The sequence below is a fragment of the Urocitellus parryii genome, unplaced genomic scaffold, assembly GCF_045843805.1.
Source record: "Urocitellus parryii isolate mUroPar1 unplaced genomic scaffold, mUroPar1.hap1 Scaffold_88, whole genome shotgun sequence".
Lineage (NCBI taxonomy): Eukaryota > Metazoa > Chordata > Mammalia > Rodentia > Sciuridae > Urocitellus > Urocitellus parryii.
The window spans coordinates 1,135,013-1,161,068 of record NW_027554213.1 but is presented as its reverse complement, the minus strand read 5'-3'; the positions used below and the strand labels follow the sequence as shown (position 1 = coordinate 1,161,068).

Genomic DNA, 26,056 nt, shown 5'->3' with positions numbered 1-26,056 from the left:
ATCCTACAGGTGATCCAGATGTCTGCTAATGTTTGAGAAATAGTGACCTAACACAACCTCTCTGGTCACTTTCTAAATTTTCTTCTTAGCTTCTCTAAAGTTTTCTTTAATTCCTGAGATACCTCCAGGAATTAAACAGAGGCTGTTCTTACTAGGTTACTGCCCCTCAACCTAATTTATTTTAGGGTACTGTGTATGAATGAGTTCTCACTATATCCAATAAGGTTCTTAATATGTCAAGTGCCCAATCAATGGAAAATAATTAAAATTGATAATACAGTAATAACATGTTTAGTGAGTGGGAGTTCAAAAGAGGAAAAAAGAATTCAATCTATTTGGTTTTAAATTTATTTTGTTTGCTGTCTACTTTTGAGCAAATTCATTTGCTTGCTAGCAGCAAAATATTGTCATGAAATATATTTTGAAAACATGGATTTTTAGGCCTTTTCCCTGCATTTTTACATAGTTATATCCAACACTTATTTATTTTCCTAAGAGAGGTCCTTTCTCATTTTTGTCTAGAACTTCAATAGTTTACTAGGAAGCTAGGAGCATGCTTTTGAAATTAATCATCTAATCATCTAAATAATTGAAGGCTAATAACAGAGTTAGGAAATTTACCAATTGAAACTAATTTTTAGAAAATATAGCTTGCTATCTTTTTTGAGATTAGTTTTGGCAGACAAATGTTAATGGGTAAAAAAAAATCACTCACTGTACATAATTAAAATATTTGGCTGGCGGCGGTGTCCGACCGGGGATGCGGAGGGCGGCCGGGCAGGTGGGGCGCCGCCCGAAGGGCCCGGCGGAGAGCTGGGCTGCAGGCGCCGCCGCCGCGCTGCCCGCGCCGCCCCGCAGCCCGCCGCGGGAGGAGCGGGCGGCTGCCGGCCCGCGGCGCGCGTCTGGCTGAGCCGGGCTGCGGAGAAAGAAATGAACACGCCCACGAATGCTAGATGCCTGTGAGCTCCCTCGGCGGCACTGAAAAGGCAGAGTGGAGGCCTCCGAGTACCGGCTCCTTGCCCTGGGTCTTGGCGCTGCCCCTGCTGCTCGCGGTCCACCATGGAGACGCTGTCCCAGGATTCGCTGCTGGAATGTCAGATCTGCTTCAACTACTACAGCCCCCGGCGGAGGCCTAAGCTGCTGAATTGCAAACACACCTGCTGTTCGGTGTGCCTGCAGCAGATGAGGACGAGCCAGAAGGACGTGAGGTCCCCCTGGTGCCTCGGCATCACCAAGCTGCCCCCTGGCTTCTCCGTGTCGCAGCTGCCCTATGACCCCGAGGTCCTGGCCGTCATCGCCATTCCGCACACCTCCGAGCACACTCCGGTCTTCATCAAACTTCCTAGCAATGGGTGCTACATGCTGCCCTTGCCCATCTCCAAGGAGGGCACACTGCTGCCAGGAGACATGGGCTGCCGCCTGCTCCCCGGGAGCCAGCAGAAGTCCGTCACCGTGGTGACCATCCCTGTGGAACAGCAGCCGCTGCAAGGCGGGGCTCCGCAGGAGGCGGTGGCCGAGGAGCCGGACAGGCGGGGCGTTGTGAAAAGCTCCACCTGGTCGGGCGTGTGCACTGTCATCTTGGTGGCCTGTGTCTTGGTCTTCCTCCTGGGCATCGTGCTCCACAACATGTCTTGCATTTCTAAGCGCTTCACTGTGATATTCTGTGGCTGAGGCGGGGTGCAGGGAAGGCTCTTGTGGGTGCCAACTTAGGGGTTGAGTAGGTGTTGGTGACGGGATTCCAGCGAGATGATGGGGGGCGACACTGACCATTTGGTGCTGAGCGCTGGCCTCTGGGTTGCCACTTGATTCACCTGAAGACAGATGCCAAGGGAGGAAGGTGACGGTCTCTACAAGATGCCAGGTGAATTGTTTGAGTGTGGATGGCAACGGCTTTGAAGATGATTGCATGCATCCTCATAATCATGAACTAAATGGGCTGTGACTTATGAGTTTTCAAGATCATGTTATGTGATAGACATACTCTACTCAGACCTTAAAGCCTACATGTGCATACCATGTGATCTCTAAATGCGGTAGATGAAAATAAAGATGCTGTGTATACAAGTAGAATTAAACCTTGAATCCATGTAAAAAATAATTCAGTGAAGACATACACTGCAGGCTTCTTTGCTTTTTTTTTTTTTTTAATGGAACCCAGTCTTCATTTAGTTGCTAAGAATTTTTTTATAGATATATATTTTGAATGGAACCCCAAATCAAAATAAGTGAAATGGACAGTCGTGTTTTTTTTTTTTTTTTTGGAGAAAATATTTGAACAAGTGTCTCCCGTGTGTTGTGTTTTGTCAGGTACCTTCATTTTTCTTCACTGGTGATTAGAGCTTGCTACGTGTTTATTAAGCTGGAAGCCCGACAGGGAAGCAATAAACCAAGAAATAAGGAGAAATGCCTAATCCCTCAGGAAACCCGTATGCCAGTTTTTCTCAAGCCATCTCACAAAATAAGAATTTAAAATGTAAATATTGTGTACTTGTGTGTATATGTGTGTGTGATTTGATTTACTTCAGGTTTTTGAGTCTTTTCAGAAGAACCCCAGGATTAAGACCTCGTGGGCATGAAGAAGTCAAGTATCTGAAACGGTGGGCACCTCGATCCTGCCAATGAGACGTCCCCTATGAGACACCCCAGTACTCACCCCTCTGCTCTGTGTTTAAGTCCTGTATTTTTTAAGGCACAAATGGAGAGTAACGAAAGTTTGACTTTTCTCCTAGTTCTGGAGTATTATAAAAGCCACACTTGTTGTTAGCAATGGCAAAACTGATGGGCATTTCAAAAGGCCGTCCACAATTATTTTTTTTGAAAGATGCTGTTCCTTGAGCATTAGACCTTTTTGAATTCCAGTTTCCTCTTGTTGGTGTAAGCAAGAAAATCTTCTGTATTTCAAAATATGTTTTCATTGAGAGAAATGGCAAGGAAGACTTACTATTCACATTCCTAATGTAAGTGTTCTTAAATGTGTAATGGTTTATAAATGTTCATAAAGAAAGAAAAAAAATAAAATAAAATATTTGGGGAAAATGGCTGCAAATAGGACCTATAAAATGTTATATTTTAAATGCAACTTAATCCTATGGCTTTGCTTGTTTGTTGAATGTTCTTTAGATTGAGATACTATTTATACAATGCTGTTTTAAAGTATTAATTTACTGTGTGATATATTTGATTATCTTAATTCTTATGGCTAATCAATATTCCTTGTTATTCTAGAAAAAGTAGATGAAACTGAAAAGAATGACAATTACAAGCAAATAAAAATTATAGGAAACTTTTTTGCACTGAAATCCACTTCAAAGCTCCTATACCTTGGGAAATGAAAGGAATGGGGGTTCTTAGTATATATTTGTGAAACTAGTTAATTTGGACTTCTCAGATACTCATGAGAAATTCTAAAGTAAGAATTGAGGTAACACTTTGTACTACCTAAAATAATACTTAAGACAGTGATTGGAAACTACAACTACGACTTGTTGTCGTTTTACTCATGTCTGAAAGTTTTCTATATATTTTGTCATTTTATAATAGCATTAGTCATTGAAGTACCTTAGTTATTTCTTTTTTCCCCTGTAGTTAATAGATTGGTCTAAAAAGTACATAGATATGTATATGAAAAAATATCATTCACTGCTGAAAAGTAATCTATAAAGACTTTCTGCTGCTTCTCAACTAGTGAAGAGAAACCAGTTTGCTGTTTAATTCTCTAAGATGCTAGATATGCATTAACTGAGGAGAAGGAGTGATGTAGAGTGGAAATGCTAACTCGCTGGGTTACTGAAAGACAAATAAACATAATGTCTCTTTTGACTCAGTTTCCACATATGAAAAGCCATTTCAGTTTTCTGCATTACTACTAACTGCCATTAAGGCCACTTGTGGACCCAGGCTGATAGACAGCAGCCCACATTTCAAGGTGACCATACAAGAAGGAAAGAACTTGGATGTATCCCCTCTGGCAGCTGAGAGGTGTTGATGCCCTCAACTACCCTCACATGAATGGCTGTGGAAGTCACTTGCAGGGAGGATACAATGTATGATCCAGTGAGCCCCAGAGGGAGGAGAATCAGGGGAATGTGGTCCCCTTTCCCAGAGACCAGAGACAGTAGAGTGCAGCAGAGAAGAGCTCAGTGACTCAGAGGAAACCATGGGAAGGAGAAAGGGATGTGGGATGTCCTCTTGACTGGCCATGTGGCCTGAGGTTGTGACAAGGGCTGTTTCTCTTTCTGGGGTTCCTAATAGGATCCTGGGATCTTGTCTATTCAGATGCTTCAATGAGTTCCCGTTCTGGGATCTGTTATGGAGAACAGGACTCAGTCTCTGCCTCCCTGAGTCTGCATGGGGCAGGAGTATGCTCCAGGCCTGTGTGTGATCCCTGGGCTCAAGCTGGGCTTTGCAGGCGAAGGGAGAGTGAGGCAAGTGTGCAAGGGCAGGAGAGGATGCAACAGATTGTTTAAAATTAGGGTTTCTGAGATGCAACATGGTCTGGAATCAATATTTTAGGCAACTGAGTGTGCTCCCTTCAGTTGGGCTGATGAAGAAAACATCATAGCATGGCTACACAGACTTGGCTTCTCAGTTCTGGAGGCCAAGGCCTGGTTGCCTGGTCATAGTCTCTCTTCTTGGCATGTCTTCTAAAAGCCTTCCTGGAGATGCAGGCAGAGAGTGCTGGTCTCCTCATAAGGCCACTAATCATGACTCAGGGCCTCTGATCCTACCCATCCACTATGGCTGGGGAAGAGAAAACCAACCCAGGAGAAGGCATTGCCAGTAAGGCACAGGAGCTTGGCCAGCCCTCAGGGGGAGATCATGGTCAGTGCACTCTGAAGGAGCAAGCGCTCATGGGCATTTGTGCCATAACTGTGGTGATTAAATGGCAGAACCCACAATGGGCCCAAATGAGTGGGACAGGGCATGAGAAGACAAGGGGAAACACAGCCTAATATGTTCCTTGTGCTCATGGGAAGGACGTGCATGCGGGCTGACCCATGAACTGAGAGTCCTAGTCACAGGCACAGGTCCTCGGGGGACTGAGCACCTGACATGAGCTAGAGCAAGTCTGGACCAATTCTGTACCCGGGCAGGTGTGAGCTTCACACCCACCCCCAAAACAATTTTAATTGTTTTGACTTTGAATAAATATTACCTTCATAACACACCATAACTGGTGACTCCTGCACAGCCAGGCTTTTAGAAGAGCTTTTATTGTTTTATCAAAGCAAAATCATACAAGGCTCTTGGTGGCCTCTCTGAACTTAAAAAGTACATGCTGCAATCCAAGATTTAGATGATGGTGCCGCCACCTTCTGTGGCATGGGCATGAAGCAGGGGCACTGTCCATGAGTGTGCTGGCATCCAAGATACCCTGATAGGTCATGGCAGGTTGTGGGCTACAGTTACACAGTCAAACATCCTGTGAGAGAAAGCGGCAGCATTTCTGTTATGAAAACCCCATAAGCACTGTAAAGGCGATGGCTGTTACTTAAATAGTTTCAACTGTGCCTTGTGGTGAAGCCAGCACATTCTTGGGGCTGATGATGCCCATCTGTTGAAAAAGGAGGTTTCTTCCCCACAGACAAGACCTGAGCGGTGACCCTTCTGGTTTCTATAATGGGACAGGCAAATCCCCATCCAGGGCACCCCCCACATGTCTGACCGGGTGCCTGGTGAACAGCTGACCCACTTCTCTTTGGCTTTGTGGAATGATGGTAACCTTTATGTCTCTGCATTATACTTTCCCTGACTATCAATATGAACAAATGATTTGATACTTTCTGCTTCTAAATACAAAGGCAGCCAATAATTGGAGCAGGTGTATGTGTGTGTGTGTGTGTGTGTGTGTGTGTGTTTGTGTGTGTGTGTGTGTAGATTCTCTGTCTTCTCGGTATCAATAGCTATGATTTTACCTGGAGCCCAGATGGATTATGGTTAATGCCTTTGAGAAAGATTTTGTTGTTTTAAATTCAATAAAGTTTTCCTACTCTGCTTTTATTCTGTTGTTTGCTTCACTGAATCCAGTCTAGAATGTCTGTTTCTTTCCAGCAAAACACAGCTATTTGAGAAAGAAATATGCTTTAGATAATAGATTTTCCTAGTAAATACCAGACCAGGTACATTGTATTTTTTTCACAACCCAAGTACTTTGTTATGGTAGTGCACAGCACAATGAAATTATATTTTGCAGACTTCAAAGTGAAGCTTGCAGAATAGGAAACCGAAACCTGCCCTGTGAAATAAGACAGACACAGTGGTGCATTTAGCCAGTGTCAAGACAAATGGTCACACATGACATCTGGCCATTGAAGGAGCAGGGGACATGGCCCAGGCCACCTGGAGGCATGCTTAGCAGTGTGGTCTTCACTCCTGCTGTCCTACCCTGCTTCCTGCCCTGGCCTCCTGGGGCAAACCTGAGTGAAATCCATCTGCATGTGATGTGGCATTCCTGTGTGGGTTGAGGGGAGCATGTCTTCACCGTCCTGAGGTCTTCCCTTGCCAGGGAAGGATCCTGACCCACTCTCCACAGGGAGAAAGCCCAGGACAGAGATGGAGCAGGCATCTTACCACAGCATCCTCAGCACTGGTCACTGTGCATCCTACCCACCATGGGCCTGCCACTTGGAAAGCCCAGCTCAGTTTACATCCCTTCCTATGGCATTGCTCCCCAGGTTCGTGGTGCTTTGCTGAGAAGCCTTCCCACCAGATGATGTGCAAGTAAGTGTCCACTGCCAGTGAACCTGAGAACCTCCTCTGCAAAATTATCCCTGGCTCTTCTTTTTCTCTTTAGGAGTTAGCATAGCACTTGGAAAATCAAACTGTGTCATGAACAAGCAGTAAGGAATGTCTTGAACATTCTAGAATGTACACTCCAAAGTGTGATTCTGAGTGTTTGTGTCCTGGTATCATGGATCTGAGCTATGAAAAGGACCAACAACTTCCACCTGTGGGGATAATAGGGGAATGATGCAGTGCTGAGGGCAGGATTCCCAGGGGTTCACAACTCTCCACTCTGCAATTTATTGCTAAGACTGGAAATTATAAGAAAATCTATAGACATTGGGAAAAACATTGTAAAAACTACCAACCATTCTGAATTTAACTGCAAGGAATATGTTATTAAGGTAGCAAGCAACAGAATATTGTAAATAATTCTTAAATGTTGATAGAGATAACACGTGCTGCCTTGTGAATAAACAAGAGCAATCAGAGTGTGTGGAGTGGCTACTGTAATGGAGAACTCTGTCTTGCAACTAATTTTCACATTCACTGTTTAAAGGGTCATTTGGAAAGTAATTGTTCTTCTTCTTATGTGCTCACTAGCTCACATTTAGAAATATTTCTCTTAAAATATTTCTCTCCTACTTATACTATTAGAATTGTTCTCTGTATGTGGAGCTATGTATGTGCACATGTATATTTAAATTATGTAAATTCTTTAGTTTATGAAAAAAGAAAGAAAGAAATGCAAGCTTAACATTTGTGCAAACAATTATTTCCTTTTCTGAACACTAAGAACAGAAATTGCAAGGTGAGGTTACTTCTACCCAGAGATGAATACGTGATATTTTCCCAGCAGAAGTGCTTTATTCCTTGCACTGGACGTTCTGAAGCTGTAGGAGGGATGTCAATACGCTCTCTGGGTCTGCTGCACAGAGATCCAGAGGGGTCTCCAGTGGAGGCTTTGAGGAGGTTCATGACCCAGGAAAGGGTGGTATGGGCACCAGGTGGCCTCCAGGGTGCCTTCCCTCACTCTCTCGCCAGCACCAACCTTGTTGCAGTCATACTGAATCCTGATCCGGTTGAAGATGAAACCCTTGGGTGTGTAGACCTGGGTCACTTGCTACAGTGTGGACCCAAGGCTGAAGGCCCCTGTGCTGGAGTGCTCAGCTCCCTAGGATATCATACCAGGGCATGGAACGGCTTGCTAAGCCCCAGGGGGAAATAGACAGAGGATGGTGTGCCAGGGATAATCCAGCTCCTTCCCCATCCCCAGTGGAAGTGAGATGAGTGCTAGTGCTACTTTAGCTCTGGGGTTCAGATTGGAGAGACACTGAGAACTCCTGAACCCTTCACTCCACGGCTTCCCAGAAAGCCTTGATGCTCTGGGAACAACAAATGCAAGAAGATTTTATAGCAATTGGGATATTCCCAGTGGGATTGGGCTGACAATACTTTGGGATTCTGCCCCACTGGGGATCAGGAACCCCAACCATTGGATTGTATGCATATCCATCTCTTTTCTTACTTCCTAGTTCTTTAAAAACAAGGAACACTAGAATAAACAAAGGAAGAGCCTTCTTCTGATCCCATGCGGAAATGGACAGAATATATGGAGCCAGACTGAGGCCTGACCCCCGCTTGGGCCTCCTACCCATGTCGGACCATGGCTGAGCCCCATACAGGGAATGAGGCCATGGGCCAGAACACGGACAGGTGAGGAGGAGCCTGCTTCTGCTGCCACCCCACCTTCCCAGCCTAGGATTTTCTGCCACTCCTTAATAAATATATCTCAACACTCCACGGGCAGCAGTTGGCTGGCCATGATCACACACTCCATATCAATCCTTACTTATTCAATCCTAGTTTTACTAAAACCATTTGGGTAAATCCCATGTACTGTGAGAAATTATTAAGGTTAATTTTCTTTAATTTGAGAAGCTCAACAAAGCTAAATCAAAGATACTAAAACAGTTAGTATCCTGACAGTCATACATTAGTGTCAAGTCTGGCCCTAAGGCAGATGTTGGCCTATGGGATGTGACAGTCTTGTGAGGGCTCTGACCTGTCAGGATTCATACAGTGATGGGTTCACATGCTAATGATTTTGGGGAACTTTGTGATATAAGTAAATTCTCTCAATGTCCCCTGGCCACTTGGATGTTAGTGCTTTGCACCCTGATGTTCTGCCTTATCAAGGACCCAGACACAATAAAGTCACATGACCACAGACAAAAAACAAAGTAAACCTTTTGTCCTTTTAACTTGTTTCTCTCAGGTGTTTTGTCATGGCAACTGAAAAATGTGAATCAACAGAATATCCCTTCATCTAAAGAACTAGAAATTTTATTTTTAAACTTTACATTGTTTTCTAGTCACAGAACCATTTTCTTTGGAAGATGTCACACTTAATAACACAAGCAACAAGCAACACAAATGTGTTATATAGACTAGTAATATGGTAGTTTGGGCTCAGAAGTGATATATATATATATATATATATATATATATATATATATATATATATATATACACACACACACACACTTATTTATTTTTTGTAATGTTGTTATTTTTTCCATCATATCATTGAAGAAAATGTATCTTGGAATTGTGGTAAGTGCTCATCTAGGTTAATGTCCAGGCAGCAGATGGGCTGGCATGTTCAGGGCCGGTGAGCACAGCTGTTTGTATCCTTCTCTCCTTGTGGTCTAACCCCAGGAAACCAGGGAAGAAAACCAGACCTCAGTGCCAGGAAGGAAATGGTGTGCTGCTGCTTACTTCTGGAGAACCCCCACCAACAGACCAGTGTAAGCCTTTGAGTATCTCTAATTGACAGAGGGCTGCTGGGACATGTAGGCTGTGCTGAGAAGTATAAGGGAAGAATTTTGAAATCAAATAGAATTTGTAACTAAAGATATGCACTTAGTAATTTAATTGAATATGCTCTGAGACATGCTTCTCTAATGTGGGAGCAGTGTATCTGCTGTGCCCAGGAGCGCATGGGCTTAGAGGCCATGTGTGCAGCCTGTAGTGTGGAGTTAGCTTTCAGAACATGCAAGATGTCAGGGCAGGACATGCAGGTCCTCCAGAGCCTAGATTCCAGGCTCTGCAGACTGCATCCAAGCCCTTCCAGCTTGTGGTGTATCATAAATATGCTTCAGGCCAATTGTTATTTTTTAGTCAAAGGGAAAACTGAAAGCTCTCCAAGTGGACTCAGGCACATGACAGGGTGTGTGATGGTGCATATGTATCTGTTGTCTTTGGGTGTGTTTCTGGGAGGAATGCATATAAGGCATGCCACCCCCCCGCTGTGGCACTTGTCAGGGTAACCATGTGAACCCTTGTGAAACGGTGCTTGTGTGTCCTGGTGAGCACATCATGGTGCCTGACATGTGGATGGACTTGGGGGTTTAGGGCCATGATGCCAGGGAGGTTTCTCCTGTGCTGTGCTGTGAACCACAGAGCAGTTCAGTGCTGGCCTAGGCACCTGTAGGGCCTGTGGTCTCCTCTCCAGGAACTCCTAGTGCCAGACCTTGTCTACCACTGAACCACACCTTCTCAGAAAATCCCCTCCAACATCACTACCTTCCATAGCTCCCACATTTTCCATTATGCTCCAAAAGCATTAATTAAATCAGGAGAACATGAGATGCCAAGGTTAGCACTCAAGAGCCCCTTCCCTGGGAGCCCCATGGTGACATCTTCCACTCTTTTTCAGAGTTGTGTTGCCGGGCTGAGTGTGTGCTCCAGTTTTCCTACCATTCCCGGCCTTGACCCTTGCTTCAGCAGGAGCTGATGGTGATGGTGTTTTGCTCTCCATGTCTCTGTCCCTTCCTGATGATGGTCATACCCCCAGCAGCACTGTACAGCATATGATGCCCTACTGGAGTTTACAGGAACATTACCATGCTCATGGATGTTTGGTGTGCACTAGCTCTGAAGCCTCAGACCTTCCTCTGTCCCTCTCCATACCTTGAAAACATTTAACTTCACTGTTTCCTAACTATTGCCCCTGGCACTCAGGGTAAGGGAATATCATCACTAAGATGGGACCATGGAAGAGAAATCAATGTCAGAGGGAAGGCCTGGAGTCAGGCAGAGCTGGCCTGCCCTAGACATTGCTAACACTGCTGAGGGGAACACTGGGTCCGTGCTGCATAGATGGGATGCAGGATGCAGGATGTCAGGCTTCAGACACAAGTATGAGTCCTTCTCAGAAGGTATCTGAGGCTCTGAATATCAGTGAGTTTCCTAAGAGTGATTATGGGAGAGAGCATCAGGGTCACACACTGCTCATGATGCCACAGCTCTGGATACTGATGGACCCTTGAGAAAGGGTGAACCATGCATTGGCTTCCTGTCATGCTTTCCTCTCTGCAGGGTGATTTCTTTTGTCTAAAAATATGCCCTGTGGGGTTAACCCATGAGAAAGTGAAGGTTAGCTGTGTTGAGCTGCAGCCTCCAGAACCCAGGACCTTGGAGTGGGGGTGAAGTTCTTGCTTCCTTCTGGGCAGCTATACATGCACAGCCCCTTGGGCACTCTGTAACACTTCTACAAGGGTCTGTGTCTTTGGGGTGCTCCATGCTGCCCTGGACAGGACACACAGCTCAGGGCTGGACCAGCAGGATACAGTAGCCTCCGTCCCCCTTGACCCCCATCAGATTCCCACATCAGGACTGTACAGCTCCCACCCTTCAGGCTGAAGCTCAGTCCAGGCAGCAGATGAACTGTGTGGCCATTGTGGGGATCTCTTCCCTGCTGCCATGATGGTCTAACATCCACATGTGTTCTGGTGCTCCATGGAGCTTCCCAGGGTGATGAGATGAGACCTCAGGTGATGAGATAGGACCTCAGGCACACTTCACATTGGGCTATGGGTTTCAGTGTAACTGAGGCACTCTCTGCTTTTTCTCCACCCATGCATGCACAATATATACTCAAAAGACATTATATATTTTTATGTTTTATTGTAGCAAATTGGTAGATGTTAGAATTCAAAAGATAACCATAAAAATATAACTTCTTGTGAAGTTGGTCCAAAGAAAACTTTAAGAGAGACACAATAAAAAGCATTTAGAGGGGCTGAGGTTGTGGCACAACACTACAGCACTCACCTAGTGTGTGCGAGTTGCTGGGTTCACATAAAAATTAAAAAAAAAATATATAAGTATTGTGTGAAATTACAACTAATTTTTTTAAAAAGCATTTAGAAAGAAAAAAAATAGAAAAAAATATCAATCACTTATATCCTTCATCAACACCAAATGATTTCTACCTGTGCCTTACGATGAGGTGGTCCTGCCTTTGATGACATGCTGCCTGTTCAGAAGATGATTAAAACCTGCCCAGCAGTGAGCTTCCCATGCCCTAGAAGCATAGCTGGCTCTGTCCCTCAGCAATCCCTCAACCCCATGGCCAGGATCCATGCTGACCACACCTGCATCCCCACAGCCAGGCTCAGGGCTGACCACACCCACATTGCTCTTGGCTATTTTTGGTGTGTGTTTGGACAATTTTGTTCATTTTCATTTCTCTTTGTAAATATGCTCCTAACCTCAGTGTTTTGCAGGGAGTTAATAGTTATAGTCCTACATCTTTGTTCTTTGAGGCTTGCCCATTAGAGGATTGATTGAAAGGTGCATTATTCTCAGTTAACAGCTATAGAGACTGAGCTGCTGCTGATCCAGGATGGTGACACCATGCTGAAAGAAGATGGACTATATTGTGACAGCCCCCAGGAGGGTGGAAGAGCAGTGCTGGGGACCCATGCACACCATCAGCAGGCACTGGCTCCTGGTGAGCACATCACAGGGCTTCCTAATGTGAAAAGGCAAGCCTGGTTTATTCCCCATTCAAATAGGAAATTGTGGTTGATACTTCAGGTGCTCATTCTTTTCTACAATGCCTTAGATAAATGGGCTGCTCAGACCAAAATGAACATTTGTTTCTCATGTGATCAATATGCTCCATGTAAACATTCTCAGTTTGGGGATGAGATCCAAGTTTTATTTTAAACTTGGTGTATTTTTTTCTTCTTCTTTTGAACAGAGTGATGCATCATGCCAACTCTTTATGCACTGAAACACACCACCAAATGCTCTCCAGAATTGAGCCACAGGGTCAGGGTGTCTGGTGTTGGGTTTGGAGGGGCATGCACAGGGTGGGCACTCAGCAGGAATGGATGGTCTGGGGCCTTCTGTTGTGCTAAGCTTGTGCATTAGCACACTGATTCTCATACATTGCAGATGAGAAAGCAAAGCTCAGTTCAGAAAAGGAAGAAAGCTGGTTGGCCTGTTCCTGGACCCTGGACCAGAGCTCAATTGCATGGGTGTCTGATACCCTGCTGGATCAGCACCTCTAGTCCCAAAGAGCAAACCTCAAGGTCATGACTGTTGCTCTTGTGTGGAGTTAGATAATTTGGACCACAAACCGCAGTTATCACAAAGGACTCAAATTAGGCTCTTGGAAAGCCTCCAAGAGTATTAGCACCATCAGCCACAGCTGTGTCATGGAGTCAGGGAATGGCCTCTCTATGTAAGAACAGAGTAGTACCTCCCTGAGTCACACATGAGCAGGTCACTACTCCAACCTACATTCCAGGAAACACCTTCTTCCCACAACTGCCACTGGCAATGCCTTGGGAGCATGTCTCTCCATGGTCTTGGCTGCTGTCCCCTTCACCTAGCAGGGGCAAAGCACTCATAATGGCACTAAACCCCATTATCTCACTTCTTTACACAGTTCAAGACCTCTGAAAGGAATGTTAGCAGAAACAAACATCCCATTCTGCTTCTACCCCCACAAAAATCCCATTCTGCTTCTACCCTTCATGTTAGTATTTCCCTTAAGTTGATAAATTTTTATGTATCAATTTTTCACCTCCTGGGTCTAATCTTTAAAAAAAAGAGGAAGAGGGGGAGAAGGAGAGAAAGAAGAGAGATAAAAAGCTAAGTTTCAGGGGCTGGGATTGTGGCTCAGTGGTACAGAGCTTGCTTAGCACATGTAAGGCCCTGGGTTTGATCCTCAGCACCACATAAAAATAAATAAATAAAGGTACTGTATCCAATTACAACTAAAAATAAATATTAAAAAAAAACAAGTTTCAGTTTGTGCAGGACAAAACAGTGTGGGTGTGGAGGCAGAAGGGTTTGCCTCCAGACTGGCAGGGTGCAGGCAGAGTAGGTATTGGCCTCTGAAGGCAAGCTTTCTGGAGAGGGACCATCCTCAGTGGTGCAGCCCCACCTGTGAGCCAGGATAGGAAGTCAGGCTGAGAAGTCCAGGCCCCTTCCTGAGCTTGTGCCCCAAGGACTGCAGTGTGAGAGGCCTGCAGGGAGGCAGGCACCTCCTGTTGACTTATAGAGTCTGAAGACCAAAGACAGGTCTTGTGCTGAGCCTCCAGGCCTCTGCCTGCACAGTGGTCTCCACCCAGAGCTTATGATGGAAACACAGGAGTAGTGTGAACACCAAGCAGGCTCCCCAAGGTTCCCAGCAGACTTCCAATCATGAACAAGAACCTCTCTGGCTGAATGCTGCCCTCAAGAAGTACATGTGAGCAAACTCCGGCCCCAGGCACCATCTGCTGAGATGGCAAAGTAGCTTGCACAGGCTGCCTCCTAGCAGAGCCACCAAATGCACACATGGCACAAGGCACATTCCACCACAGGGCAGACCAGGCTGTGCTGGCAGCTCGCATTTCTGCTGGCAAGTGCCCACAGAGGGGTTCTGTCTCAGCCCAAGTAAACACAAAAGTTTGGGGGATGGTTTTGTTTTTTCTTGAAATCTTTTTGTGCCTCCCACTTTCCTTAAAGGACCATTTCCACTGTACTCATATGTGAAGTCTTGAGACAAGAAGCCAGGTTTACTGTTGGCTCAGTACAGAAAAAGAAAATAAAACCAGTTTTCTGTTGTTTAACCAGAGGGATCCCATCATACCCATGATGATAGTAGAGGTGCTACTCCACAGAATGGGGCATGCTGCACCTACAAAGGAGTGAGAGACATCGAAGATACCCACCGCATGGCAGTGAGTAAGAGCACTTCTGCAGGTTATGGGTTTGTTCAGAAGCAGAATCCTAACTTTTCTCAACAGCAAGGCTTCCCAAAGTGGTATCCCAGCAGGGCAGGACCTCAAGCACAGATGGACTGGTCAGATGACTGCAAAAGGTGGGCAGTGGAATCCTCTGGCCAGAAGCACCTCCATTCATCAGGCTTCAAGACCTGCTCTCAATACCATGAATACAAGCTATAATGGGTTTCTGTCACCTTGGCAGTGGTGAGAACAAGCAGCACTTCATGGAGCCCACAGGAGCAGTCACAGGATGACAAGCACTATTCCAAAGTAGTGAGGATGATAACTAATTTTGGAAAAAACTAGATGGTTATGAATCAAGTCCACAGAAAAAGTTGTTAAATTCCTGAGAAATGGGCTGGGGATGTGGCTCAAGCGGTAGCGCGCTTGCCTGGCATGCGTGTGGCCCGGGTTCGATCCCCAGCACCACATATAAACAAAGATGTTGTGTCCACCCATAACTAAAAAATAAATATTAAAAAAATTCTCTCTCTCTCTCTCTCTCTCTCTCTCTCTCTCTCTCTCTCTCTCTCCCTCTCCCTTTAAAAAAAAAAAATACCTGGGACTCTCCTTCCCCCTCCACCAAAAAAAAAAAAAAAAAAAAAATTCCTGAGAAATGAGCACTCCATCCTTTGGATAAAATAGGTGGCAAAGGTGCATAAGACACATTGTGTGTATGTGTTGTCCCTGCAAGTTCCCAGAGAGCATGAGCAAAGACTGTCAGGATGTTCTCCAAACCAAGCCAAAAGTGGCTATGCCAGAATCATTAGCATTTTTATACTAAAATATGATATTAAGAAAAACCATTATAGGGTTGGGGTTGTAGCTCAGTGGCAAAGTACTTGCCTGGCATGTGTGAGGCCCTGGGTTCAATTCTCGGCACCTTATACAAATATATAAAATAAAGGTCCATCAACAACTAAAAAAAATAAAAGAAAAGAAACGCCGTCTCCCTGCTTTCTTCCTAAGGAACGTGGCCAAGTGTAGAGAGAAAGATTAATGACTCTGAGGTAGAATACTTGTGAGACTTTCCTTAATTTAAAAATTTCCCTCTTACAGATTTTGGAGTCAAGTTATAAAAAATATCAGTGTTAGGCCTCTGCAGAAGGCTGATTTAGATACTAAAATAAAATACTGTTCGAAGTATGGCAGCTTAGTGTGCATTTGCAAACCCTCCATAAAATGTCATTATGTTGTAGTAGGATTTAAAATATTGAATCATGCAGTGACCTTTCCTTAGAAGGAAGAGGTTTAACCCTGAAGCAATATTATTGAGAGTTGCCTATATCAATTTAGAGCTCTTTATACTCTAGCAAATGTAGAATTATTTTTCTCAGATTATGTGGTTCCCAAATTAATAACATCAGGGTAATTTAAAATTGCACATTCTGCCTCCATATTATATTGGTTAAGCCTGGATTTCTGCTTCAGTGTCTTCCTTTCCCACAGAGCCATTCAAGGCTCAGTACCCCCAATACAATTCTATGGCTAGGCTTTGAGCTCAGTGAAGCTAGGTACAGAGGACTCAGAACAAATGGACAAGCAAATTAATATTTAAAATACAGTAAGCTCATCTAACTGCAGGCTCCCTGTTGACTTACAAGTTGATCAGCAAGTCCCAGAAATTAGAGGCTAACTGAGCTCATGCAGAAAGGCTGTGCTTCTTTGCTTTTCTAAGCCTGTGCACAGAGCTGAGATTCAGATGTGGCTGGAGTGAAAACAAATTCAAATTTCCAAAAGGAGAAAGAGAATTAAAAACAGAGACAAGAAAAGCTCCTCAAACAATGACATTGGTGGTGACAGTGACTCTCCCTTAGCAGCCTGGAGTGTTTAATATATTAAAATGGTTCATCTTCTTGCAGTGGACTTTTAATAACTCTACAGGTGAGAATCTGTGCTTCATATTTATTCATGTTGTCACTCCCCCTCAATCTATCTACACATCCTGATGTGCTTGTCTGGTAAACTTTATGGCCTGAGTGCACACAGCCCCAAGAGCCTTGTTATTACCTTCATAAATAACCTGGTGCTCCTGCTCCCGCTAATCCCTCATGCCTTCCTGTGCCCTGCCACAGCTAATAAGTGCTTTGCCATGATCACTGATTCATATGCATGGGCACCTGTTCCCTTCATTCAACTTGCCCTGCTAAAGTAACACGACAGAGACAAATGTGATTTTGACTGGATCTTGTCAAGGAATAAGGAAACCGATCTGGAAAATTCCCCTTAGGGGCCAATTTATACAGACAACCAATTTTAACAACTGGGATTAATCTCTTCTTTCTTCCTTCCTTAGCAATAATACTTGGAAATAAATATAAATCATATTGAGTATTATGTTAACACATTATTGCTTTAAAATGGTCTAATATTCATGCAAATATCTACAATGAGTGAGTTGTGAGAAACTGCCAATATTATATATTTCCAAAAGTTTAAAAATACACATTTATCCCCAATACTAACTTTTATAGTCTAAGTTTGATTATGCAATATTAACCTTTTATATTAGGATAATAGATATTTTAATTCTGCAATTATTTTAATGCTAAGATTTCAAATGTAATTACATCATTGGTGTCATTGTGCGCACCAACATATGTACAAGTTGCATGCCTGTCCCAGAACTTAGACCTGAAGGACTGAAAAACTCTGTTGTCCTAGGTACAGGCATTGAGTGAGCCCATTAGAAACCCTTCAGTCCAAATCTTAACACTGAAAGCATGCTATTTTTAAAGGAAATGCCGTAGTGTAATATATTAGCATTTCTTCATAAAATCATTACATGGAACATGCACAAAGTGGGATGTCAGAATCAAACTTAATAACTTAGTGACTGTAGCAGTTTTAGGTTGGGACTGTATTTCAAAATTCATGAAAAACCTCTAGCAATGCTACTTCAGTACCATGGTCCCATTATCCTGAATTTGGGGCTGTTTGTGCCCATGCAATACAGAGATACCTAGGTTCCACCCTGCCACTGGCATTGTGAAAGTTTGCCCACATTCCAATGTTGAACTATTATTTGTAACTGTTGCAATATAAAATAAATTAATCAAAATGCAGGATGTATAATCTAGATATGACAACATTCCTGGTTATAACTTTTAAAATTATGTACTAAATATTTATTATTTCTCCCAACAAATTACAGCCATCTTTGCAGAAGGCATAGAAAGTAATAATTTTCTAAACTAAGTATTTTTTCTATTAGTTTCCTTTTTTGATGGAGTTTTTAGTAGCATATGGCATTTCTGGCTTTAATGAGGATTCAGCATATTTAAAATCAAATTTTATTTTTAACTATTTTACAAAACTCTCTTTACAGATCACATAGTGTTTGAAGTTTCAAGCATATCCAAATATCTATCATATATAATTTAGGCTGTTAGTTGTGTTTATTATACATGAACTCTGTCTCCAGACTTTGCATTAACTGTACCCCCTGCCTCAAATACTTTTTTTTGGTTTCTGAGACTTTCTTATCTCCTCTCCTCAAGAAACTGGGTTAAATATCCTTTATGAGAATTACACTGCTCTGTAACTATATTTCATGCTTGCTTTCTCACTATATCTAGTCTCTTTGAGGACAAGACATTAGTATGTTCATGATTATTATCTTTGCTACTTGGCGTGAAGCTTGGCACATCATAGGTATTAAATAAGTATTTGTGGAAGAAATGGATAAATTACCAGAAAAAAATGTTACTTAGTTTCATATTTCTTCCAAATTTAAAAGCCATTATAAATCCCATATGTAAAAATATCCACTTGTTATCTTGATGAACGCTATACTTCTTTATATAAGTGAAAAGTTTCTATTATTTGGTTATATTTTGAATTTGGGACTAGAAAAATTGGTTCTTTAGTGAGAGATCTCTAGTTTCCCTTGAAGAAAAAAATTGTAGATCATCTATTCAGACAACATGTAATTAGCATCCCATGTTATTCATTAATATAAATTTCTGAAATAGCTGGACTTACTTTTTTTAAAGATTCAGAGTTCTGTGTACACTAGTTGTAGAGCTTTGAATGTGAGTGGGAAGTATGGTCCTGTGCTCCCTGCCCATGTAACTAAACATACAATGAAAAGATTACATTAGTTAAATGTTTCTTCTGTTGTATTGCTATTTACCACCTACCAGAAACTCTGGTTATTTTGGAACCCAATAAGTAGAAGTTCAATAAATTCCTGGGAGAAGCAATACTAGAGTGCAGATCCTTAATCAGCATGTGCCCTGTGAGTGAGTGGTTAAACACATTCACAAACAATTTAATAGATGGAAGTTACTATCTACATGTCATATGCTTTCTGAAAATTAGTAAAAATTTCCTAATGGGGGTTAGTTTACATAATGTGTCAATCTTTCAGTTAAAGTATATGTCTAAGATTAATCCACATACATTCAATAAATTTTTCAAATTTAATCTAGCAAAAGGAATTGAGAAAGATAGTGTTTGTGTGGCCTCTAAGAAGATCTTGATTCTAGAAGACATAAAGTAAAACCTCTAAAGGTCAATAATCATGAGGCTTAGTTCAGAGAATTATATTTTAGGATTTTACAGAAGTTCCTCTTCTACCAGACCCCAGCCCCAAACTGAGAGAACAACCTCTTTTGTTCTCTCCACAGTTCCTTCTTTTAATGCCTCTAGCAAAAACATTTTATACTAACACAAAAATATTTTCCTCCTTTAGCAAGGAGCTAAACCAAGGAACCATGTCATCCACTACTGCCACTAGATTGACAGAGTGTCAGATGGTGAGTGCAGTCTTTACCTGGCAACTGAGCTCCCGGTGGCCTTTGCACACTGGTCCTCCGTGCTGCTCCAATATCCTGAGATCATGTGGTCCACCATCTCTTGGTTGTGTTCAGGTAGCCACTGTCCTTAGGTTCTCCAGTCCCTGCTCCAAGCCACACCTCTTTTCATGGCCCATCTTCCCAGGAATGCTGCTACCACCTTTGCAAACCAATGAAGAACTCAGGATCCAGGATGGTACCAACTTGCCCCTAGGTGCACACTCCCAGCTCCCAGAGTTCTCTGACAACAGGCACTTGTGGCCCCATGTCATATGCTGCCTCTGGGCAGTGACTGCAGCATCTGCCCAAATGGAAGCACTCAGGGCTGGGAAGAGCCACTTCCTATGCCCCTGATTTCCCTGCATGCTCTGGCCATTTCTGTTCACACCTTTACCCCACACTCTGCCCTCTGCCTTTTTTTTCCATTTCTCTATTCTGTGTCCTTTATTTCATATTCCCATTTTCTTGGGCTGCCAACTCCCAAGATGCAAACATAGTTGCAACAAGGTGCCAGGCTGAGTGACGGGGTGCAACAAGGGAAGGGTAATATACACACACCACAAAAGCACACAATCATAGCCTTACTCATTCCCATAAACTTATGCATCACACAAATATAGACTCACAAAAACAGTTCATGCACACAGATAAGCAAACACACAATACCTAGGTATACAGTTGGACATCTCCAAACAGATGCACATTCATTCTCATATATGCATACTCCAGGCACATGTCCTCATGCACACACAACCATATTTGTTTACCCACACTCACAGTCCAGACATGCAAAGTCTCTTTTTAGTCTCCACAAGTATAAACATTCCCAACCTCTACAGGGACCTGGAAGGTGGCTACCTATGAATCCAGAGGCAGGCTAAGCTCCAGTCTGGCCCAAGGGAGAGTGAAAAGGCAGTGGGACAACAGAAACCTGTTATCTTCCTGTCATAGAAAGCAGGGTGTGAGGAGAACCTACATGCCAAAGAAGCAGTCCACACACTCTGACCTGGAACCCTCAGTAAGGGGCCTCCTGGCTCCTAGAGTTGTCCCCCAGGAGTAAGAATGTTGGGGTATGGAAGGAAGTCTTTATGGTCACAACTGAACCTCTCCCCTTTGTTGAAGGCTGGGCTACCTTAGGCATCCCCTTTCCATATCAACAACCCCCCACACTAGACCTATCCACAGGATCTTATCTTTCCTTTAAGATCTCCTCACTGATACCTGTACCTCCACAAAATGGGGTTTCACTCAGACACCTCAAGGTAATGTCCCCCTCTGAAGGATCCTCATGCTGCATCCGCCCCTGCAGAAAGCTTAAAGACACCAAAGGTACCCTTACCTCCAGTCCAAGACCCCCAAACTAACAGGCCACACTTCCTGCATTGCAGATGAAGATGCCCATCCTAGGTGAGCCCACCTCTAATGTGGCAACTCCTGTCGCCAAAGAGTACCTCTCCAGAAGCCGCTATCCTCAAACCCAAGGCGCTTGCACCCTCCCCGTGGGGCTCCCAGCACCTACCTCCTTTGGCTTGGGTCCCATAGATGGCGACTCTCAACTCTGGTGGCAGCAGATCCTGTATCCCAGCTGCAACATCATTGGCTCCTACACTCCAGCAGCTCCGGGGCTCTATCGGCAGTGTTGGTGGCTCCTGAGTTCTGGAGGCCATCACCCCTGTAGCCTTAGATTTCGCGCTCTCGTGGCAGTGTCACTGGCTCCTGTACTCCAGCGGCTCCCACTCTCCCTGGGCGGCAGCTGCGTTGGCTCCTGCACTCCAGAGGCTCCCGTGAACCCGATGATTTCATGCTCTGGTGTGGCGTCAGCGGCGGAAGCAGTGGCTCCTCCTCCCATGATTTGGGGGCGGCTTTGGCTCCTGTGCTTTAGCTAAGTCAAGGGCTCCTGCACTCCAGCCACTCCGGTGGTCCGGCAGGGCCAGGGGCTCCCATGCTCTGGCGGCAGCATTGGCTCCCGCACTGCAGCGGTTCCTACACCTCTAGCTGGCTTCAAAGCTCTAGCTGAAGCAGCGGCTTTGTCTCCTGCGCTTTGGAGGCGCCATTAGTTCTTGCGCTCCGCAGCTTCCTGGCAGAGGCGAGGCGGTGGCAGCTCCACCTCCTCCTCTCAAGTTCTGGAGGTCTCCTGGTCTGGTGGACTTGCTAATGGACAAGTGCAAGTGCTCTGCCCTCACACAGGGGGCTGGTGGCAGGAGCAATTCCTAAATTTGGACCAATAGCGTCTCTACTTTTTCCAAATCCTTAGTAGCATAAATATGAACCAAAGGGGTTGACCCAAGAGGTATATAAACACCTAGCTGAGCGCCCTCCCTTGGAGAGTTATGTGGGCTGCTGAGAGTAGGTTGCATTGTCTGAATTCAGAAGCCCGGAACCCTGTGATAAGTGTCTGTGGTTGGCTGCAACATCGGTGTGCAGAGTCTCCCATCAAGCTACTTGGCCCAGAGGCCTGCCACTTACTAGAAACCCACCCACCAAGACAAGCAGAAAACTCAACTTTCACTACTGGGAGCTCTTAGCGAAGTATGGGTGCTTATCCATATAAATCAATATAAATGAGGATATAGTTTATTTTCGTATAATTTCACATGTTAATTTTTCAAAATAAAAAAAATGGTTTAAAAATTAGACATATTTAACTAATTCAAACAAATTTAAATTAAAAAAATAGACACAGGCAATATATGGGGACACATATCTATAATCCCAGTTATTAGGAGGCTGAGGAAGGAGTATTGCAAGTTCAAGTTCAAGGTCAGGGAATTTTAGGTAGACCCTACTTCAAAAAAAATTTTTTAGAACTTTATTTTGTTATTTATTTTTATGTGGTACTGAGCTAGTGGCTCACATGTGCAAAGCAAGAGCTTTATCTATCTAGCTGAGTCACAACCCCAGGCTGGATATGAAGCTCAGTGGTAGAAGGCTTGCCCAGCATGTGTGAGACCCTGGATTCAATTCCCAGCCCTGGGAAAGTGAGAGGTGTGCAGGCACATGCACACACACGTATGCACAGGAATAGAAATGCAAGAAATAAATGTATGGTATGATCATAGATGTGGAAGAGTTTACGGTTTTATAAATTTGTAACCTTTAATAAGAGTAAAACTAGAAGAAAGTTATGGTCAGCATTAAAAATTGTATGGAATGACAAAACTTTTGAATCAATTCAGAAACATTGGCATTCTTGCCAACATAAAATACCAGTTATATGGCTTTCCACATAGGGTCACACTACCCTGCTTATCTTGACATTGATATATCTCATTTTCTGTGGCTCTCCACCAATAGCCCAGCAACATTGAGAGTTCTAATATGAATATAACACAAGTTCTTATATATTTCATTTGCTTTGTGTTATATGCCAGTATAGAAACCAATTCCCAGCTCTATGTACATTACACAATATATGAGTTGTGCCCTCAGAGAATAACAGAGTCCATGCAGAAACTAGTACCAATGCACCTAATGTCACCAATAGGAACCATGTTTTGTGGCTTTTCACATAGGTCCAAGCAATCCTGTAAATCCTGACATTGTATAATTTCAGTTTCATGTGAATTCCATGTAAACCACAAATATTTTCCCTTATCCTGTAGGAACACTCCATTCTCATCATATAATCACCCTGCTTCAACGACTTGATCAATGCATCCTGACTGGAATGCCTACTATATTCTTCATCCTCCTCAATGCCACAGTTTCCGACAGCTCTTGATTACAGGTATGCTGACTTTAATCCCTGTCACCTATCCTTATTCATCCTCTCCAGAGGCCTTTATGGTTGCTTTTCCCTTTCAGTGGAATGACTTTCCTGACCCTCTTTTCCAAAACTTCTTCCTCATCTATGAAATCTTAATTTGATTGTGATATTTCTGATAAGTTTTTTGACTCTCTTGACATAATTTATACTTATTCTGTAATTGACACTGAGTCTTATTATAAGTATAACTTGACCATTATTTGTGTCTTTTACAATTAACATCTGTTTCCTACATTAGAATAAAACTTCACTAAGGGACTCTTTGTCTAGGCTTTAACTGTGGGTGTCAGACATTAACATCAATTTTAATATGTGGCATCATATCCAAAGCATCTGGCAGTGTCGGCCATGTACTAATAATTCTTCATAGTCATCTGGCCAATTAAATTAATTATTATATGATTTAGGATAATAAAATATGAAGTGTGATATAGTAATTTGGGGTTATTTAAATACTATATTTATGAAGAAACTTATAACATTTAATGTCATAATTAGAATACTATATGATGTTTGAAGTACAGTCAGTCCTGAATACCTGTGTGATATGTAGAAGTAGATTCAATCAATTATGAGTTTTAAGACATCTGGAAATAAATGGAATCTTAACTATACATGTACACACATTTATTCTTGACACTAGTTCCTAAACAATATTGAAAAAATATATTTTGTTGAGATATTATGTGTGAAAATGACTGAAAGTATACAGGAAGATATGCAATAAATAATACAAACATATAACACTACTGTATATAATAGATTTGAAACCCAGCAGATTTTAGTGTGTGTGTGTGTTTGGGGTGGGGCTTAGAATCACTCTCCCATGAATACAGAGGGACAACTGTAAACTACAAGACAAGGAAAGGTGGCTGTTTTTCCATCATAAATACCATTGTTTGCATTAATTGAAAATAGAATAAACAGAATTGTATATCATTTACTTATTTAGGATGCTTATGCTAAAAGAGGGCTTTTTCAACCATGATCCTCAAATATTAATTAAGGTCACGATTTGACCCAGCAACAACTTAATTGAAAAAATGTACCATAAATGTATTCATATCTATAATCTGTTCAATACCCTGATTTTCATAATTTATGTCTTTTTCTACCTCTTTACATTTTTGCTTAAAAGCTTATTTTCTAAAATCCCTATTAGTAAACTTTATTTATATTAATATCCAAAATTTCAACAAAAATGTCTTCTCTTTGTCAATTTTCTCTTTGAATCTAGTTCCAAAATTTTAGAAGTCCACTCTCCTGCCTCTCCTCCCCCTCCTACTCCTCTTCATTTTTTAGAAATTATTGTGCTGTACTCTCTTGGTGAAGATAAATACTTAGTAAAAGATGAGGCTTTAAAAATGTTTTGAACAACTAATAATAATAATAATAATAATAAAATGTAAAAAAATAAAAATAAAATGAAAACATGACTAAAGATTTTTTAAATCATTTCAAGAACACTGAATAGTGGTAGTAGCTCTGAATACATATTTTATGCATTTTCACATATTTTAGGCTTTCACAAATATTCATGAGTTAGGATCACAATCAGAAATCAGATATTGAAGACTAGTACTGTCTTTGAAAGGAATTTGTGCAGAAACATGAATGAAGAAGAAGCTTGTCTTTGCTGGATAACAAAAAAAGCCATACTCTAGCTTTATTCCCATCTCTTGTTATTTAATATAAAGTGATTGTTTAAAAACTTCTAGGTAATATGCTTGAATGATTAGATTTAGATGTAATTCTAATTAGATTGAATTCCTTATGAAAAATAAAGAAAACTGCCATGATTCTAGAGATTGAGTTAAAGGAAAGCACAATTGGAAATTAATTAAATACTTTTTCTAACTTTTATCATTCAGTAAGGGCATTCAAAGGGATAGCTTTCAAACACTATTACAGCTCTGGATCCAATAGTCAACACATCCCTGTTATTGTTTCTCAAAAACCTCGAATTACTCATAATAAATTCATTAGTATAATATGGAGAAAACTATCAGGAACTCCAGGAGGCTTCACATCACATGCTTTTGCTTCTGTGGTGAACTCAGATGGTGTCAGCACTCAGAGCACTGTAACCCTGGCTGCATCTTCAAGAAAACCTGATGCCTTAGCCAGGCTGGAGGGAGAGTGTGAAGCTGCTTTGTCACCATTGAGGACAAGCACTCTAACCTCTAAGTCCTGCTTAACTACAGTGATGAATGTTTTTCTTTCTTTTACCAGGCACTCACAAGAATTACAGTTAAGTGTTAAGTAACTTTTATTATTCCAATTTTGTTTTGCTTTTTAAAAGCATCTTGAAATCCTGATAGAGTTGCCATAATTTTGATCCTATAAATTTGTGATTGTGTTGAATTATTTAACTTGAATCATAATTTCTAAATTCAAGCCTTTAATAAAAAAGAAAGATAACCGATAACACAATATTTAATCAATGATTTAATTATCATATTGGAAATTAAAATTACACACCGTTTAAAATACTACAAAACATAAAATTAAAAAAATGACCAAATAACACTTTATATTACTAGGAAAATATTTCACTTTCAAGGTCAACATTTAAAGTTGCCACATTTTTTTCCATTAAAATATTTTTAAAAATTTAATTAATAAGAAATGCATGATATATTTACTGTAATATATAGTATTTCTGCTCTATATATTGTAAATACATGTAATAAAAA

At 42.3% G+C, this 26,056-nt stretch overlaps 1 protein-coding gene across 1 annotated transcript; it reads left to right on the top strand.

Annotated features, from left to right (window-relative positions):
• Nucleotides 1-1,059: 1,059 nt before the first annotated feature.
• Nucleotides 1,060-1,671, top strand: LOC144253048 (E3 ubiquitin-protein ligase RNF152-like). The gene has a single exon (XM_077794996.1). It carries the CDS (start codon nt 1,060-1,062, stop codon nt 1,669-1,671), a length of 612 nt encoding a protein of 203 aa, XP_077651122.1.
• The last annotated feature ends 24,385 nt before the right edge of the window (nt 1,672-26,056 follow it).